A 22,047-nucleotide genomic window follows, 5' to 3' on the forward strand; every position below is an offset into this window, starting at 1 on the left:
CCTTTGCACTTTGATGATACAAACAAATGCGTCGGTGTTAAACTGCAAAAAGATTCCTGTTATAAATACATCCACCCGCTAATAAAAAACGCACCAAAGACGAAATAGGTAATTTAACTGTCACTCACTGGGAATCACATAAGTGCGATAATCGTGTGTAAATGGTTTGATATCGGGGTCTATTTTCTTATTTTTTTTTTCCATATTTTTCTTATTTATTTTTACTCAGAAATAAATGACGTTTAACAGTTATCCATTGTTTTCAAAAGGTCCTTTGTATCTACGGGTCAAACACACCACGACTGTGTTCGGGTTTTGAGTGGCTGTTTATCATAAGAAAAACAATAGCCTCGATGTACGTACACCCATTCATAAAATAATTTAATTAAAATTATATTAACGCGAAAGAAAGAATATTCTCGTTTTCTGGACAACGATGTCCAATATGGAAAGATATTAGTACAAATTACAACGTACAAGTAGGCAACCTATAAGTAGTATTTACGTACAATTTCCTGAGGGTTCTACCGCCCCTTAATATTTCGTGGCTCTTCTGTAAAATCGGTTTTTAAATGTAATTTTTTAATTATTTATTAATTTTTTAAATAAAACTTTTGGGCATACAGATATTTTCTTTGCGATTAGATAAGTTGACTATAATTAAAAATATTTATACATAAAAAAACCAGCCTGCACAATAGATATATTCAAAAGATCTGAAAAGAATACTGAATATAAATGTTTTTTCAGCGACCATGTTGCAGAATAATATACCTGGGAGATATCATTAATAACATAAACTTCAGTAATTAAAATTTATGTTTCGAAAAATTTGATTCGGGTCCAACTTAATATCTTGTCTAATTTGCAAATCGTTTTTAATTTTTATTAACTTAAAGTTAAACACTATATAAAATTATTAATAAAAGAAAGAAGTAAATTTCGTCAGTTAAACAAAAACTGGTGATAACAATTTATAATTATAAGCATTGGACGCCCGATATAGCTATGTTTGTTCTTGTTACTGATTTGCTAACGCTAGTGTTTATATAAACACATTCAAGTTGAAAGAAAAGAGGCAACGGTAATAACATAGTATATGCTTATATTTTGAATCCACCGCTATGGTGTGCAATAGTGATGCTTGAATTTTCAACTAGTAAACTGATGGCGATCATGTTCTGCGCGCATGTTCAAATAACTAATGTTAAAAAGACGCGATATATTAAGTTACGTACTCGTACCATAAGTTAATATTTAAAAAGCATATCGCTTTGCAAGGTCGGCAACAAACAAATATCTATACCGGAAGTTCAATAATGCATAATAGTATTAAACATTTGTATAGATAAATTAGTTACAACAATCTGTTTTACTGGCGGCGTCTATATCTGATGCCGAATAATAGCGCATGAGCAATCATGTGTTCTGGCCAAATTAATAGGCTTATGATACAGTAATGTCACATCGTAAGGGAATGAGCACCTTTGTGGTGTTGTTAATAATAATCATCTCGCCAAAGATTTCATCGTATTTATTCAAAATCGTTGAATCTATTGATAGCCATGCAAGGCTATTACAATTAACCTTAAATTGCTACTTAAAAACTAAGTGCGCCTCCTGGCGCGACGGCGTGCTGCCTAGTGCTCGGTGCGTTGCCGCCGTCCTCACCGCCAGTTATGTACGCCGTTACTTGTTCTGGTGTTCTTCTTCTTGGTATCTTCTTTTCGGTGGGCCTTCTTACTTAGGCGTCGAGTCACTTTGTAAGTCACTTGTTTGAATGTCCTCACTGATTTTTTTGCGCCTTATTGCGGAAAGGCGTGGCGTGTCTTATGCTTTTTTATGGTCGGGTTCTTTTCTGGTATATAGTTGACCGCTTGAGCCACCAGATTGTTCATGTGTAATGCCCGCATCCATCCACTTCTCGCGACCTTGACTATGTTCGTCGGTCCACCTACTGGGGGCCTAACCACGCCGCGTCTACTGGCTCGCTCGCCATTTAAGAACTTTTTGGCCACAATGTTTATATTATATACTGTAGCTGCAGTAATCGAAAAGTCGTATAATCTATCATCTGTGAAATATTTTACTCGTCCCACAACTGATATATTTCTTGGCGGCAATCCCACTTTGTTTTAAGTATCGGGGCAGTCGTTGTTAGTAAAACATCATCGTATTTATTCGTTTGTGTAATATTAGTACGCGGTTTCAAGTAATTTCTTTTACTAAAGTATCTAATTACCGCTACACCTGTTATTGAATCTATTATGTACTGCCGTAACCGATTTTGAGTAAACGCACCTGAGATCACGGCGATAAATCTTTTTTACTCTTTCTTTCTAAATCTTACACAGATATAAAATAAGTATTATAACAGAGAATTCGTGAGAATTTGTGGAACCTTCTTTGCATTTGCTTAAACAATATATTCGTCTTCTTCGCTTTAGGATATGAATTATTTGCCTTTTTATCTGATTTGATAAGTTGCCGTCAAAATAAGCCTAGAAGTCAAGATGAACCATTCGGAGGTTAACTCCACCTGCATGATTTATTAATATAAACTTATTGTCTTGTATAAACAAAGGTTTTCAATGTGTATATTTATTATATACCACTTGTAAACATTTTTGACTTATGACACTTGCTTGTCAAAAAAAAAAGTGAGTACATTAGCCAGATTTATTATTTACAGAATTGTTACACCAGTCATCAGTCGTTCATTCGTTGCACACGTCTACGTCAACTACATGTATTTATCGTATTCCTACCTTCATGACCTTAAAATATTAGAAAAATAAGTCAATTATTAAGAAATATCCAGGACCTGGCGTATATCTACTTAGAGAAATTGTAACATTCTCTGTATGGGTTTTATAATCAAGAAACTTACTGCACTTCGAACCACTGAGATTCTGTAGTGGAAATGCAATGCGTGCAAACAAATTAATTCGGAACGATGATAATATGATTAAAGATAGTAATCAAGTATCGACACCAAACAACTGCTATTATTATGTCCTACAAGAACAGAAGTAGAAAAATCAGTGAAGAAATAGAGGGATAGTTTCTATATATATGTATATATATATAATATATATATAAGGTTTGGTTAGGTTATTTACTCGTCTTTTTCTTAATAAAATTCTAAATAAATAAATAGACACCCCTACATGCTATAAAATTATAACTATGGATTTTGAAGACTATGGAAAAGGCTGTAAGGAAACTTAATGTTTCATAATAAAATAGAAAATAATAACCAATATTAACGAACGGCGCTCCTATGTTATATTAAAACAAGACTATGGAGGGATAAACAAAAGTCGAAAAAAGTAGAGTTACAGTAAATATAGTAAACATATCTGGTGTAAAAGGGGAAAAAATAAAGTTGTCTAGAATAAAATCATCTAATCACATTAAAATCTTAGATAGATTAAGATAAACGGATGTTACTTCAATAATTTTGTTTAATCCCTGTGTGAAACTGTTTATTCCATATAACTTTAAAAATTAATTATATGACATTTGAATTCTGAATAGTCCAGAGATAAATAAGTTTCATCATAAAAAATCGTTCTATGGTTAAAAACCTTGAATCACTTGAATAATGAATAATGAATAATATACTTTTATTCTCTAAACGACATATAAAATTTATGATTGCTACCGAAGTATATATAATGTCGCATTTGTTTATAATCTTTGTAATATATCCGTCTAAAAAACGTACTTAGAACTGAGAGTGGGTCGAAGAGGTGAAGACTTTACAAAATTAAATGCCTTCCATTAACATTATACACACTCGTTATATCACATAAAATTATTTCTTAAAACGTCAAGCTCTCACTCGCACGACGCTCAGAATGTTGTTTCTGAATAGAAAAGAAGGTTATATTATGTAAATATAAAAAAATTAAACATGACTTAAAGTATATATTACATATTGCATGAGTACTTGATGACTCTGCGTAACGACGCACGAGTCGGCAAGTGACCTCCCATTGGTAATTTACTATAATGTTTAAAAAAATATTACAAGTAATTCAAACGTTCTTAGGTCGGCTAATTTAATTTAATAATACTGTAGTTGGCACCGTAGAAGTTACACACAATCGCATTGCTGTTAGCCTGTTGGCCTCAACCAACAGCACGCTTAGAGCAAAGAGACAACTACCATTTTAACATGCGAACTGCCTTCAAAAACGCCACCGCGACAGACAACGCATTACGAGTAACGCCGCCGCAATAGGACACGACGTTGCCTAACGACACTACAGCATACGGCGTACCACTAGATATGGCGCGCAACTATCAAAACCCCCTTTATGGTACAATTCCCAAAGGTTTATAAAAAGGTTTTTTCAGTACAAACATTTCGTAAAAGCTTTTTATATGAAACAGCCATGCGATTTTTTTTAACATAACAGACGTATAAGTGATTAAATTTCTGTAATATAACCTTGTTCTGTTATAAAACAGGATGACGGTTGACCACCCCGTAGCGAAACAATTGCAACAGGCAATTCTTGTGAGGTACAGCTCAAGCCTTGACATTCAAATACTGGCATATTTTGTTTTATAACAGCTAGTTAATAGATTTAGTGCCAAAAGAAGACTTTTAATCGTTTATGCCCACTGAGCTGGCACTGAATTTAGTTAGAAAAATTGAAAGAAAAACAATTCTGTTAATCCTGAGGTAAAACCATGATTTATGAACGATAAGGCACGCACTTGGTTCCCGGAATTCGCCTGCTCGAATAGCAGCTGTCTGCTCGCCTTTCATTGTTACTAGAACACATGATTGATTTTTATATTTTGTTTGTTGTAACTTACATTAATATGAATGTCATTTTTTGAAAATAGAATTGCGTTTTTTTTTAGTATCTCCCAACTATCCCATCTATCTTAATTTTTTTCAGACGCTAGTAAAACTTGTGCAAAATTTTAATGGCAGAGCTTGGAGACTTGTTTCTTCGTTTGAGTTATTCATTATTTTGCTTGATTCAGACCAATTGAAGGGCTATTAGTTTTTTCGTTCAAGCAGTTTTTGTTTTTAAATTTCTTTCGATCGATTTCGAAGTGTTAATGTTGACAAAACCTCAATAAAAGGTCATATTACATTTATCCGTAAAGATATCCGTAAAGAAAAGAAACTAACATTATAATCATATGAATGACATAAGGAAAATTTATTCCCTATATCATTCACATGACACAGAGCCACCTATTTTCCGAATGGACCGTGAGAGACGACACGTCTACGCCGGTCATCTACACAGCCGTAATAGCATAATGGCAATGTATAAAATCGCTTTAAACGAATTTTCATTCGCAGTCTTTCGCGACATCTAAATCTGGTTACAACTTGTAGTGATCATTTTCGTTTTGAATTCCAAGTTCAGTGCCAAGAGTTAATGGTTCAGTTTTAAATAATTATAAGGTACAGTTCTAATTTTTCAATAACATAGGTTTAATTTGTAGCCCGTTTTTGGTTTTAATTTTGTATCGTTATGGTTTTTGATGAAACTACTGCATTTTTTATTAAAAATTTGTCAGCCAATTTTTATAGCATTCAAATATTATAATATTATTTTTAATACATGGTTATTATACCATAATAACAATTTTTTTCTGTCAAATAATTTTTCTCATCATATCGTAATTCGGATAATAATTTTGAAGGATAAAGTTACATTGTACTATTCAAAATTTAGGATTTAATTTAATCTGACGTAAATTATAATTAAAACTGTTTAAATTTTAAATAAGCTCCTCTCAACGAAAACTATTATTTGAATATGTATTGCATGTATGAAAACGCAATTCTTTACAACAATTAGATAATAATACAGAAAACAAATTAACGTATAAAAGAGAACTTTGAACTCGTTCTCCCGTCCTCACTTATCGCGATCGTCGTTCGATTGTGTCCCGCGACGTAACAGTGTCACGCCACTTGCGCCGCTTAGTGAATTCCAAGTGACACAATTGTCAATTGTTCCCGCCAAAAGTTATCATTAAATTATCACCGCGCGAGAGTATTGATAGAGGTGTTCGGTCTCCTTCTTTCAATAGCCGTTTTTTTAGAGATATTCTTTATGTTTAACTGATTAGTGATGCCTCGCAGTACAGAAATTTGATCTCTCACCCGTGCCTCATTGGCAACGGGAGGCCCCGGAGAAGACGATGTTTTTAATTTCTCTACGAGATCGAATCAGCTTAGAGGAAATCTGTAGACAAACAACAGTTATCAATATAGCGCAACGAATTAGCAAGTTGAAGTGTTACCCGATAAGTCACGTAGTGCGCAGAACAGATGGTACGGAGGCTTTTAGGGTCTGTGGTGGACAACACACATCGACACGCACAGCGTAGAATGTCCATTATTATTGTCCGTAATTATTTGACATGAGATGTACAATCATAAGTCTTACTAACGTCTTACTAGCGAAGATTAGGTAAAAACGCTCAGTAACGCTTTGTAACATTGTCTATAAAGAATATTACCAAAATGCGGCAGTTCTATTTTAGTGCTTTCCGATAATTGATTTCCGTAGAGAATTGATCCAATCGACAACTAGATAAAGAGGGATGATGTTAAGTTACTAATTAAAAGAGAGACGGGTGTGTAACGAAGCTGCCCGTCAACCGCAAAGAAGCTTAAAAACAACAAATAAGAAATAATTTTAGCGTACATCTCTTGTATTTAAAACAGCAAACACTCCTCAAAAATTGATTAAAATAGTAATGAAATGCATCACTTATTCCAATTAGTTACTTGTAATAAAATTCTGTAAAATTAGCAACACACTCAAAAAGGCAAGAAAAAAGGATAGAGTTGAAGTTTTTGAACATTATATCAATTTAAAAAAATGCTATGAAAACAAATTTAGTTTATCTAATGTCCTTATATTTGCAACAGACAATACTTTTTCTGCCTATAAGATAATTCTGCTAGACCATGCTGAAACCATAACTGATAATTATGATAAAATTACTTCAAAATCTTGCTTTTAGATTCAGATTACTTCGAATACCATAAAGATTATTTCATAACTCACATTACATAAGTACAACGTGAGTTATAGAGTAATCTGGAGCTGTAACAGCCACGACGTAAAGGTACTTACTTCAACCGTAGTAATATATAACATAGAGCAAAATATAGACACGTGAATAAAAAATATATATTTAATTATCCATCGCTTATTGCAGAGAATGCAATTACAAGACATTAGTACGTAATTTAGTTATATGAATACATAAATTAAACCTTTGATCGATCTATCTTGTCTTAGTATAATAAGGCGTCATAAAGTAACCATTCGAATAATGAGTTAACTAAATTAGAAATATTAAGAATATGAAAATAAGAACACGCGTACACATTTTTTGTTGATCAGTCATGGTTCACGGTTTCTTAATGAGGTCCGTGGTAATTTATTTGTATAGACCAAACTCGAGTTTGTGTTACTCTAGTAAGCATATACATATAACAAAGTTGCGTCAACAAGCGGATATCTGTCCGCGAAAATAACTAAATGTGCATTGGGTCGTAACACTGATTGCGCTACAACGTAAATTGTTTACAAAACGATTCTGTAGCTAATTTATTTGATCGGTTCACTTTATTGATTACATCCCTAAATATACAGTTATATTATTTAAAGTTTTCTCCAAAAACCACAGTACTTCTTATCAACGCCAGTGTCAACAAAATTATAATAACATTTTTGTTTATTTTGCCAATTACACAGGCGTCATAGATTCATAACTATTGTTATATACAACTAAAACGGGAAAAACAAAATTTAACTTAATAAAATTTGTTTTCTCATTGTATAGAATTAATTTAATTAGCAAATTAGATGGGCAATAAACAGCAATTAGCTTTACAATGCTATAATAATTATTACTTAGTGATTTCAGTTAATATAAAACTATTGGTAATTCCTCTGACCGTGTGAAAACATTTATACACTCAAAAGTCATAGTCTTTTTATCTCTAGCTAGTTATTTATAAAAAAGCCTGCCTTTTGGAAATTTGATAATCAAAAACTTATGAATCAGCTTTATCGTTATAGCACTTTTACACACACAATTTAAGCAATGCAAAACAACTATTAACAACTATCTACATATCCGTAATTACATGTTTCACGCGTTTATTATGTTTGCACATTTTAATGTATTTTTTAATAGTGTACCTATTTCTTTAGTATGTTATTAATGTACATTTGCGTAAATGTAGGGACACTAAAAATCTTTATCTATGATGGTTTCATTTACGTGTTTTGCATGAAAAAAAATCAAGACTTATTTCATAAAATGTTTCAGTTAATTATGTTATATTATTATAACATTGAGCGTTAAACATCCAAAGGTCTCCTTAGGGTTCCAATACTAGGAATTTTGGCGATGTACAGCTTTATATATATCCCCGGTTAAAATGTTTATTATGAATATATTCTGTACAATTAACGCTGTAATTGTGCCTCTCTAACTTATATAGGAACACGTGAGTAAATAAAAAAATTGTGTGCCTTCCGGCAGCGGTACACATGTAGTAATGATCATATATAATGTGATGTTGTGTACCTGGAATTTTAAAAAAATGCAAGACTTGAAGGCAATACAATCTAAATTGGAAATAATGGTGATTTAAATTTTGTCACCCGAGTACGAAGCGCCTTTATAAAGGCAAACATTACCGTACACAAGCACTAATTATCAAAAATAAAATAGTTTAAAATAGTTTAAAGATATTTTAATTAAGAAAACTCATGAACCATTCTTAATATTAGACGGAGCACAATTAAAATAATGCAATAATAAATATTGTTCATTTTTACTTGTGTGTATTAGCTTGTAAGACTTAAGGAACGTGGCGTGTACTTGATCGAATTTCAATTTTCGCTGGCTTACAATGATTACGGTTTTATAATTTTTAAAGGATTCTTTTAATAATTATTCTAGCAACAATTGTAGAACTAAAAGCATGAATCAACCAGGAAAGCAATTGATATAAGATAGTTAATACGTTTGTATTGATTGAATTCGGTACTGTGAATACGTACGTGTAAACTTTTGAATACTTTGGTAATATATTAATATCGGCATAACAATTGTATGTTAATATTTAATTTGGAAAAATATCGTAACGATAACACCAGTTGCTTCAGTAGTACGCCACTTGCACAAGGATGACACGCCAAATAGTGAAGTTTTCCATATCTTTGCTGTACAAGTTAAATTAACATCGTGTATTAAATTTAATCTTAAGATAATTTTACTTAGTTTGTGTTTGGAAAAGGAATGTATGTAGGAGTGTTTAGTTTTAGCAGCGACATTTAAAAAAAATCTTGTGACCTCTGGTAAATTTAGACAGATGACGGTTGTTGTTGTGAATAGGAGAGAGACTTGTTAAGCAGTTGTATTAATTAAATTTTTACAAGTAAATTCGTGTGTTTTTCCATTTAGCATCTCACAATTACTTGTTTCATCCGCATAAAACTTCATTATTATTGGCTTGTTTTTACCTATACGACCTTCTACTTTTTTATCTACATAAAGGGACATACATATTTATGTTTTAGTGTTTTTATTTGAATATGTATTGTTCGTATTTTTTATTACAATAAAAAGTTTCCTTCATTTATTTGAAGTGACAAAGAGAGAAAAATGTTTTTTTATCAACTATTTCTGACGTCTGTCGTTGACAAAACATCGGTTGCTCCAAACAGCTCCTTTTTTAACTTTGTTTCGTATACATTGTCAACTTAGGATAAAATTTTCTTAGATTAAAGGTTTAGTCATTACCACAATTGACGCGTTTAGTTGCGCGAGCAAAAAGAGTCCGATCAATTTATTACTATGAATACAATTAGTTTTATTTAATATATTTGTGGACTGCAATAACACACATACACACATATCTATGTTTATGATATTATATATATATATATATATATATATATAAATAGATAGATAGACAAAATACACTTTAATGACCGTTACGCAAAACTAACTAAATGCCTTTAATGTTAATGTAGTACTGATGATTAATGTGATTACCATTTTTTAAATAGAACTTAAAATTATATTATAAGTAAAATTCATTACCTAATGAAAAAAACTGCTTCCTAAAATACTCGTGTTTAAATAGTGTCTTGACACAGAAAGTGGGCAAACCACACTGCAGTATTTCATGTGAAAGTTGTTATTATAAGTCGTTCATTGATTGTAATTTGGGAAAAAGCTGCAATCTACCTAAATGTAAGTTCTTTATAACCTCATTACGTTGTCACTAAAATGTCGAGTAGTATGATACATGTTCTTTTTTTTACATACAATGTCTGAAATGATTTCATTTTCATTTAAACTGTTTAACAAAAACAATTTGTGCAGTAAAAATTGTATAAGTTGTTTTAGAATTTAAATCAATGATGGCCAGCGAAAACGGGTACCGGGAAGTAAACGAAAACTAAAATCAAAAAGTTAACAATGGTTGTCCTTATAAAAGTTAAGTTATATAAGTGTCCAGACAACCCACTTTTATTTGGAATCAATCGGTTGTTGGCATTATGAAAATTTGATATAATAAAATAAAATGTAATTGTCAGTGTGACCGCAATGCAAATTCACTGGATTGTTAAGTATTTCGTAGCTTGGAGTACCAAAACATTTTTTTATGTATAGTTGAAGGAACACGTATATAATATATAAAAATTTATGTTAAAACTGCGAGAGCGTTCTTATGGAGACCAGAAGAGTTCGTTACGTTTTAGACAAATATAAGTTTTCAAACTGTATGAATGGCACATTTGCTCCGAAAGTTGCTTATAGATACCGTGTTTCTGGTCATCTATTTAGGCTTTATTTGGTATCGTAATAATAATAATCGTAATAATTTGATAAACATAATCTGAAATCGTTTATTGAGCGCACTGTTTCGCATTCGGTACAGAAGTCTAATAATTTTATTTATAATTAATTGATTGCTGTAGTGAAGTTGAAGGGTAGATAATTATATTTCTTCTCATCTATCTTGACATTTGCATACCTAATGGGTAGCATCAGCAATTACACATAAATAAATAGATTGTGGATTATCCACACATAAGAACTAAAAACATGAGTCACAATGCGCTGAAGTACTCAATTTCTTCAAAAATCTTTGAGGTCTACGAGATTTATTAACAAGTTCAGAGCACGATATGTAGTCATTACTGTGATACGTGTGTGCAAATGACACATACAAATGTAACGAATCTTTTTTTTTCTTATCTAAAATGTAAATATTTTGAAGAAGTTTTATAACACAGTTAAAAAAAAAACTTAAGCTTTCCATATTTTAAAAAAAACTGTACTAGAGTGTGTACTAACACTTACACAAATTATTTTAATTTAGTTTTAGCTAGTCGAAGATGCCACCACAGGGACAGCAGGCTGCAGAATCGTGGGCGTTATTTGAGGCTGATGCAAACAAAACCGATGATGCACAAGTCCCACCATCCGCGGAGAAAAGGAAATGGGAGATAGTCTGGAGAAATGTTATATTGTTTGCAGTTTTACACTTAACAGGTGTTTACGGAGGATATCTCTTTTTCTTCAAGTCTATGTGGACTACAAATCTATTTGGTAAGCTAACTAATAACTCTTTTGAAAAAAAAACAACGCCCAGTTTGGAAATAAAAAGTTAAGGGAACGGAATTTGATTGTCATCTCATTTTGTTAGTTAAACTCATTAGCCCAGTAAGTCGCACTAGCTTAGTAGGTCTTTAATCTGTCGTCATGTTATATTTGATCAAAACCTGACGCGGGCAACTATTTCACTTTCATGCTTTATACATGTATATACTACACAGCAAATGTCTTCTGTAAACCTCCAAATGTTGGATTTAAATTAATTGCTACATTGAGCGCCAAAATAATCACTTAATTAAAAGCGAAAAGTATACCTTCTCATAACATAGACTTAAAAAATCCTGGAATTTCAAATACGGAAACCGGTAGAATTTTGACATAAAGAACTTAATGTACCAGATCTACGTGTTATCATAGTAATTTCTGACTAAAGCACAACACAGAGAAACCGCTGGTTTGCTTTGCTGTAGAAACGGACACTGCAGTTCAGGATTACATAACCTCCAATCCCGCAGCACAATTTTCCCAGTAAATGACCTAAATGATCATTAAAAAGGTATTCGTCTTTGAGAAATTATAATAAATTAATTTTAATTACTTCTATAAATAACACGCCACCCGCAGTTTAATTTACGGTACGACGATAAAATTAATGTATTTTACTTACGTACGCGTAAATATTGGACTACGCACTTGGGTCATTGGTCACCATCGCCGTATAACGAATGATTGGTATATGGTTCGATCTAAAATTTTACATATGTAAATTTCCTGGCGAAGTAATCCATGCAACCGCTAAATTTGCATATCCGTGTTTTTAAATCTAATGCATTTTTTAAACAAATATAATTTATGGGGTTATAATGTGCTGCAAGATAATGATGACAATCAATTTTTTTAAATATTATAATTTCAAAAACAATGTTACGTTAATGTTTATAATAAACAGAATAAATATTATATTATTTAATTGGAGATGACACTAAAAATCCAAATAATGATTAAATTTTATTTGTGAAGATAATAACGCAGCTAGACTTTTGTCGCTTATTAATAACATTCAGTTTATGAATACGTCTATCTTTCAGCGATAGCACTGTACCTGTGCTCAGGATTCGGCGTTACGGCGGGCGCACACAGGCTGTGGGCACACAAGTCCTACAAGGCTCGCCTTCCACTGAGGATGATGCTAGCGTTTTTCAATACTATAGCATTTCAGGTAAGTTATATTTAGAGTTTTAAAATGCAATCGTAATGGCGATAGATAGTATAAAGAAAGCGGTTACTACCCGAGAAGACTTTTGGTTAATTAGTTTGTGTCTATGAGTAATATTAATTCCTTTTTAGAAAACATGACCTCGTTTATGATTAAATCTCTTAACAGAAGTCAAGATCACCAAAAATAACAAAAATTGTTATGTATAAGAGTAACTATCACATGTAGAGATCAAATGTAATAATTTAATATGAAAACCTTCCGAGTGCTATCACGCGTTGACTAAAAATTTAATGATTCACTACCGCTGTTCCATATCACGCGACTTGATATATATATATATATACCTATCTATATATAAATGGTTATAATAACTAGGAAAAACTTTCCATACATAAACAACTCACTTTTACAATTTTATTGCCTATATTTTGAAGCGTGACATGTAGCGTGAAATGTTAATAAATATTGTTGACTATTTTTTAATGTAACATGAGGGAAGCATGCGCTTTTCGCTGGCCTGTGACATTATTATCATAAAATTATTAACCTTGCCCTCGCGATAAAGATAATCATACTAATAAAATATTTATTTGTATTTATATTTTCATCAGCAACTATATGCAATTCTGACGAAGATAAAGAATTGAATTTAACCGAGGTCACTTTTTATTTAAACTTTAGGCAAAAACAAGTTTTAACTGACTCAACATATATTTTTACAAAAACCCTGTCATGTTAACTCTTTTGCCTTTTGCGATTTTTGGGGTACACTACCAATAAAAACGTATATTTATCAATAATAAACACATTGTATCTTAACACAATGTATAGTCATAAATGTAAACTTTAATATTTTTACCAAGCATTAGGAAATTTCCACGACCTTCAAACGACATTACGGTCAGATCAGGTTATCATTGTATGACATAAGAGCACGTTATTAACTGGTAAGAGATGGCGTCCTTAATAGAAAGTTCCAGAGCTTTATTTGTGTGAGAAATGTTCTCATAACAGTGCTATAAACAATTTAAAAAAAAGTTTAATTATTGCAGCTGCGTATATTTTTAAAAATTTACATAAATTATAGATATTCGCCGTGAAAGAATTTTCACTCAGAATAATCTAAACTGGCAAAATATATTTTGCTGATTGGCAAGTTGAAGTGCCAGTGGGCAGGCCCCATAATATAAGACTGAGACCGCTTTAAGAGTAAGGAAATAGAAGTTGTCTTATGTTTGGGGCTTATGTATAGGGGAAGTTATGATGATGGATCTTAGATAATCTATATTTACATCAGAAATTATTTATATAATATTTTACTTACTTTGTTTTTTTTTAATTTAATAAATTTTCGACTTTCCGCCTTTTATTTAAGATAAACAATCGAAGCAATACTTTTGTACGAAATAACTTTTTAGGACTCGGTGATAGATTGGGCTCGAGACCATCGTATGCATCATAAATACTCCGAAACGGATGCCGATCCTCACAATGCAACTCGTGGCTTTTTCTTCTCTCACGTAGGATGGCTACTTGTCAAGAAGCATCCTCAGATTAAGACGAAGGGAAAGACATTGGACATGAGCGATCTTTGGGCAGACCCTGTCTTGCGTTTCCAGAAAAAGTAAGTGTATTTTTAAAATTTGACATAAATTATTTTTGTGTACGTGAAAAATTAAAACAAATATATAAAATGTAACATTAACTCAAGGTTGAATACATTACTGGCAATCGTCGATTTGAGTACGAGTAGTAAGATTATAAATACGTATCGCTTGTGTTATGCAATATGTTATTGTCAATATGTGAATTACTATAATCATTTCAACAATTTCTACTCTGATCGGTCACAGAAACTAAAACTTATTGCTTGAAATAGATTTAATGTATTTTGTATATCGCAACACCATCAACTTTTTTACGAGAAAAATTAAGTGCCGATGTGCGGATAGAATAACACAGGTTTAGTTTAGATAACCAACTGCAGCAATATTTATTTATTTTATTTAAAATACTTAACATAAATTCTTACAATATTTACCTGTTAAGTTCCACGATGACACCAAGATTGTCTGAATAATGATGATGATTTTACTTTCGTTATTCTTAGTCAGATAAAAATTGAAATGTTTTTTCACATTTACAACACAAGTTAATTCTACAAGTTTATTACCAGAAGCAGTCGATTTTTAAATTTAAACTAAATGTACTAAATTTGTATAAAATGTAAAATAAAATTTACTATTTTTTCAGGTACTATCTATATCTCATGCCTTTATGTTGTTTTATATTACCAACATATATTCCGACACTATGGGGTGAGACATTATGGAATTCATTTTACGTGTGTGCGCTATTTCGATATGTCTACGTTTTGAACGTTACTTGGTTTGTTAATTCTGTCGCTCACTTATGGGGATCAAAGCCTTATGACAGGCACATAAATCCTGTTGAAACTAAGCCTGTTTCTCTGGTTGTGCTGGGAGAAGGTTTTCATAATTATCACCATACCTTCCCGTGGGACTATAAAACCGCTGAACTGGGAGACTATTCCCTTAATTTAACTAAATTATTCATTGATACTATGGCCAAAATTGGATGGGCTTATGACTTAAAAACTGTATCACAAGATGTAATTGAGAAAAGAGTGAAAAGAACTGGCGATGGCAGTCATAGTGTTTGGGGTTGGGACGATAAAGATGTGCAAGCAGAAGAAAAGGAGGTTGCAAAGATTTTAAACCCAAAAGATGAATGAAACTACATGATCTGTTTTGGTTGGCCACAGTATAACAGTAAATGGCAGTAGTCGTTTTAATTATTTCTAATTATGTAAGACTACCTCTAACGAATATTCCTTACAAATTTGTGATAACAGTCAATTAAGTCAAATTTTATGTCTGAATCAGTTTACTTGGATTCCATGATGTTCTGTATAAGAAATAGAATAATGTAGTTTTGTACAAATACGATAAAGGGCTTTAATTTTACAGCATGGACGAGTTTAATTTCATATAACGTTTTTTAGTTCCTTAAACTTTTATGCGCTGTTGATAAAATTGATTGTCAAAAGAAAATCTGTCATCGAAACTTGATAATTAAATAAAAACGTCTTATTTAATCATAAATGTCGGTAGTCAATTGATCATAAATAAATTATTTACAAATATAGTAGCGTAGATAATAAATAGGTAATTATTTATTTATTTGAATTACCAAATATTGTATAATTATAAACCATCGTAGTAGACGGTAGGAAGTTTTCCAACGTGTAGTTGATTAAGGTATAAATTATTTTTATTTTCTGTTTGTTATTTATGAAGACGTTTACGTCAATAAATGGTGTACCGTAATTTTCTTTTTATTTAAACAAACCTTATTATCAAATTTAATCAAAATATAAATATTAATATTATTAACATTTTTATGAAATCTGTTTATGAGTATTTGAAGTAAACACAAGTATGTGCTTGTGATTAGTACAGAAAACAATTAATCGCATGAAAAGTTCACCTACTTGTCATGCCGCAATTTTCTTAAGAATTCTTAGACTAAGATTTCAGTGTTTTCGCGTTTCTGTGGTAATAATATACTAAAATAGGAAAAAGAAACATTTGACATACTTGATTGAAGTTATGTCACATTACCAGTAAATTATTTTTGGGAAAAATTTCATTCGCATTTTTTATGAAAATTCTAGATACTTTTTTCAAATAATATTTCTGTTTATCTATTGCATGTAGATACCATTTCATTAAATGAACTTTTGGCATGTTGGAGGTAGTGACATGATACCGTTGCTATAGACATTTTGGGATTATTGATCTTGATGTTCACTTAACACTGCCCACAGAATTAAATTTAAAGCAAGGCAAGGTCATAGCTGTATAACAGATGCATTATATCCACTAGCTAAACTTTCTAAATTTTTTTATTTCTAAAAATTTTTGTGATCTAGCGTTATCATAATGAAAGATCAAATCTCTTCTATTCATTAATTTCGGCCGTTTTCTTCTAAATTCTTGCATTAATTATATCAGTTGTTGACAGTAAATATCCCAATTTTAGTTTCTGCTCGACGCTAAAACCCCATAATGAAAAAAACGCTTTTAACGCTTGTTTAAGTCCCACCATACTATCATCATCATATTGTGACGAGTTAACTCCTGTCTTATCAGTCTATGAAGCCCGACGGTTCATAATCCTTTCAGTGAGCTCTTTATTTGAATACCAAACTTAAAAATCGAGTTTTTTGTTTACTCAGCGTTTTTTAAGGTGCCGTTGTCAGCTCATAGACTCCAACAGCAAGGCATAGAAGCCTCCCCCAAAGATATCTATGGGAGGTCAAATATAATCGCCGCGCTTGGCAGGCAGGATGGCGAACGCAGCAATTTATGTTATGCAGAGGACGCTATTGTCCAACCTTAAGACACTTGTTTATGAGCTGTGGCAATCTTATGTTTTAAATATGCCCCTATATGCTAACTGCTGCTTTTAACTTTGCAATTGACAAGTGGATAAAAATAATTTTCTTAATTTTCAATTGTTAAACTATGTAGTAACTATTATTGTGCCGATATTAATTGAGATTTTCTAAAACAGCGTCTTTTTTACCAGACCAGAACAAGGTGCATTTTTATATCAAAATTCCTTGATTGAAAATGCTTAAACCACGACATTGTATTAAGTAAAATGTATCGACCTTTTTCATTAGATTAATAATTACGACAATAAATTCATTTATTTATTTGCATTACAAATCTTTATAAATTATTTAGTGTTATAAATATTTCTCGCAAACCGAATAGGTTTAGGTGGAGCAATTAACTCGACAACCTGTGTAAATATCGTTTTCTATCACTGAGATATAGGATTAACAAATAATTAACAATTTAATTTCGGATCATTGCGGATAAATTTACGTGTAGGCCGGTCGTCGCTAGATTAAATAGATTTAGTGATGACATTAAGTAATTAATTAAAACAGAGACTCGTATATAAATACAAATCAAGTTATATGAAAATGTATTTAATTTACTTTGAAAAGGATTTATTGCAATATTTAAATCATAGATTTGATATAAAAGATTAAAAATAACGAATAGGAAATTGTGGGAATATACGGTAGTAGATTTCTACTGACGTATATTACCACAATTGCCTAGTTTATTATTATTTAAATTAATTTAAATTTTATGAATTGTATGATATGAGGCAGAGGTATCGTTATTCAAACTTCCTGAAGCGAGTCAGTATTTTCTTCAAGATATGTAAATTTTTAATTGTGTTAAAAAGTTAAGTACTACTTGTACTGGAACATTGTAACTAGTAAAAATGGGGGATCTAAAGTTTGTAACAAGATAATATATTAAGATTTAGAAGTTGAAAATTACGTTTCATTAATACCGGTTGAAATAACTTCTGCAATAAAAACATCTTTATCGGTTGAATTTCAGTTTTTGCAAAGCAATACTAGTCGTGGTATTAATAATTTCACTTTTGCTTATTTGACACCCGACGAATTTGTCAAAATTTTTAATAACCTTGAAGTAAAAAAAACTGGTGAATTGTGGGGTACATCTTAAAGGTACTGAAGTCTAGTATATTAAATATTGCACTAGAGCATTTATATTCAATAGATGTGTTGATGAAGATATTTCCGACCTTATGAAAAATAGTAAAGACTACATTCCTGTATTGGTTTGCCATCACTGAGCAAAGTCTTCTGATAATTAAGTTTTTTATAATGCATGTAGTATGGTTTTACTCGAGGCTGATCTACAATAGTAGTAACGCTCCATAAATACATATGCAAAATGCAATCTTAGGACTTTGTGAATTTTCTAAGGCATTTGAATGCGTAGGATGTAATACGTTATTGCATAAATTTATTCACTGCGGAGTCCACGGCATCGTTTGTAATTTCATTGCTTCGTACCTTAGTGAAAGGATTCATACTATTGCTATGCTATTTACGGATGAAAGTGCCGTGCCGCAAGGATCGATTTTGGGGCCTTTCCTATTTCTATTACATATAAACGATCTTTCTATTTACATACACATATTATGCGATATTGTATAGTTTGCTGATAATACTTCTCTTAAATTTGTATAATTTAAGTGTATAATTACGACGAAGTAGATGTTAGTTTTAAACGCAAAGAAAACTAAATGTGTAGAATTTACAATGCCAAATATAAAGAGACAGACACTGCACTTATTCTCAATAATGAAACTATTAAATTTACCGATTCCGCGGTATATTCAGAAATAACCTTAGGCTCGAAACTTCAGTGGGTCACCCATCTATCTTCTCTTGCCTGTCGATTGAGCTCCGCTGTTTATGCTATTCGAAAATTTACACAGCTCACAAACGCTAATACAACCAAACTTGTTTATTTTGGCGATTTTTATAGCGTTTTATCCTAGGGCAACGCTGCAAATATTGAATCAATATTTGTAATTAAAAAAGATGCAGTGTTGGCTATTTACTATATGGGAGCACGGGATACTTTGCAAGAAGTATTTAATAAAACTGGTATTCTTACGATTACGTCTTAATATATTTATAATAATGTTTTGTTTGTCCTCAAAAACATTCAAAATTATTTTTAAAATAATATAATTTAAAATATATGGTGTTAATACAAGGATTAAAAATAAGCTGATTTTTCCTAGTTTTGGTTTTAAAAATCATTTACATAAATAAATCATTTATGGCACAAGGTTTACGCATTTACAATAAAATTCCACAAACAATTTCCGATCCACCACTGTTGAAATTTAAAATGAATATAAAAAGTATATTATTGAAAAGAGTATATTATTCTATCCAAGAATACTATACTGATGTTATTATATGGAACTAAATGTTGTAGCTTACTCATGAAGCTAATTATTGTCATGCATTCTTTGTAAAACTATAAAGATATAGTGAAGAGCAACTGTTGAGTTTGTCGTTGGTTCTTCTTTGCGAAACGGCCTTCCAAGCTGATGGTAGCTTCTTGTAGGGCTGACAATACCGACATTTTATGCTGACTAAAGATTCGAAAGTGCTTGTAACAGCTTATTTGAATAAGGAATATTTTCATTCGATTCAAAATTAAAAACCAATTTTGATTAAAAGGTGGCCGCGGAAATGTAATATGATAACGAGACGTATCATTTTATGCCTCAAGGAATTAGCGAAGAATCCATCAGCTATCACGCCAGGGTTGAGCGGTACCCCTCTCTCCTTCCCACGTCAAGTAATTGAGAAATTATTTGCGTGTATAATTTGTTTTTTTTTTTTCGTTCGGGATAAGAATACCTAATTATTGAACACGAGTTGGAACTAAAAAATTAAAAATGTTTCTACGAAATAATAAAAATATCGTCATCAGTAGCCAACAGTCCATTTCGTAGTAAGTATGGTCATTATTTTTTCAATAAAAAAGAGGCTTGTCATTTATGAAGCCTTTTATGTAAAAGAAATACAACCTACAGGCATGGTTATACTTGATCATAATTTCAATTAGGGGCTACCAGCCTGCTCGCTCAATGGATGCTGTCAATTTGAGCACTTGTTTGGTTACACTCAATTACTTTTACATCAATGGTGTTCGTAAAACTTAAATACGGCATATTTTCTTTCATTATTTTAATGTATATTTTAAAAATAACGATGACATATAAATTTTATGTAAAAATACTTTTGTAATACTAATACACAAATATTATAGAAAAATCATGTCAACCTTCACAAGCCCACTTTAATACTGAAATTTATTTATGATGACCACCAAACGCCAGTCGATAGATCGACTTATAGATGTAAGGCCGGTTTAAAACGAATTAAACTAATCGGTTTAAAACGAAAAAAACCGTTTAAAACCGAAAAAAACCATTTTTTTCGATTTTAAACGTTTAGTGTTGACGACTATGTTTTTCTTAAATATAAACATATTATCTATTCCAAGCGTAGACATTACCTAGCTAAGTTGAAAAACTATTACCTAGTTAACTATATTGGTTATTTTGAAAAGATTTATTAATCAGTTTCATTCGCTTTAAAACCAAACTCACACACTTGCACATACATACATACCATACCTAACGTTGTCTCTTTGATGTGCAAGTAAAACAGAGGGCATTCATTGTGTGTGTGTATGTGTGTGTGTGCATAGCAGTCGGCGGTGGCTCTCTGTCGGCAAACTCTTTGAACAGAAATTGAGGTGTGGACCTTTGAGTAGACCTTAACTACTTGGAAATAAAGGTCAAAACTCCTATCCACAATTTCTTTATGATTTAGGTACATATTTTAATCTATTGTATGTAATATTGTTTCTTTATAATTATAGTACTTTATATGTAATATACTTACCTACATAGGTATAAACTGCATAGGTAACTAACACAAGACCAAGTATTGTCGATAATGATGTGTAAAAACACTGTTCTTATATTTTAGTAGGCGAGTTTTAAACCGTTTAAAAAGATTTATTTGGGGTTTTAAACCGCCACTTTTGGTTTTATACGTTTTAAATCGGCTTTTTTACATCTATAGATCGACTGTTAAAAGTGACAAGGCCAACAGCAAGAGCAATTGCTCTTGCATCAAGAATATTTATCTGTAAAATTTCTATTCGTGAGGCTATTGACAAAACCAACAAACTATTAGCGGGACATATTTAAAACCTGGCATTACCTACACTAGTAAATATTTCTAAAAGATATTTTATTTACATATTCTAAAAATCTTTTCAAGAAAATTAAATGGTAAACTTCGATTTTTCATCGAATTTCGAATTTATATTTCAGTAAATAAAAGGAAAAGACCCTATAAACCTGAAATTATAGTTTCGACAATCAAATTCAAAGAAATTATTATAAATAAAAAAGTATGTATATAATGAAATTTAGTATCTAAAATTATAAAACAAGACAATGCAGTGTTATGTATTATAATGTCATTAAAGAAGAATATCAGATGGAATCCGGAAAACGATTATTACGTATAAGTTTCTGCCGCCAAAACTGCAATAAACTCTTAATGAAGTAAAAAAGCTAAAAGCCAACCAACTTGTAAATAACAAAATATTTTAATTAAAAAAGCTTAATCATAAGACTGAAATTTTCTCCAATAAATTACTCAATCATTTTAATTCATTACGAAGGTATTTCTTTACTTGACGTTTATCGTACTC

The 22,047-nt window shown here is 31.4% G+C and overlaps 1 protein-coding gene and 1 pseudogene across 1 annotated transcript; both read left to right on the forward strand.

Annotated features, from left to right (window-relative positions):
* The first annotated feature begins 5,319 nt into the window (after nucleotides 1-5,319).
* On the forward strand, nucleotides 5,320-16,215 carry LOC137933050 (acyl-CoA Delta-9 desaturase-like). The gene is made up of 5 exons (XM_068776785.1): nucleotides 5,320-5,440; nucleotides 11,411-11,640; nucleotides 12,735-12,865; nucleotides 14,284-14,489; nucleotides 15,119-16,215. The coding sequence occupies exons 2-5, from the start codon at nucleotides 11,427-11,429 to the stop codon at nucleotides 15,618-15,620; spliced, it is 1,053 nt and encodes a 350-aa protein (XP_068632886.1). The 5' UTR covers nucleotides 5,320-5,440; nucleotides 11,411-11,426; the 3' UTR covers nucleotides 15,621-16,215.
* LOC137933107 (U6 spliceosomal RNA) lies at nucleotides 9,117-9,238 on the forward strand (annotated as a pseudogene).
* Nucleotides 16,216-22,047: the final 5,832 nt, after the last annotated feature.

The sequence above is a fragment of the Battus philenor genome, unplaced genomic scaffold (genome assembly GCF_028537555.1).
Source record: "Battus philenor isolate CCGP_79_NKW_IND1 unplaced genomic scaffold, ilBatPhil1.0.hap1 SCAF_12, whole genome shotgun sequence".
NCBI classification, from domain to species: domain Eukaryota; kingdom Metazoa; phylum Arthropoda; class Insecta; order Lepidoptera; family Papilionidae; genus Battus; species Battus philenor.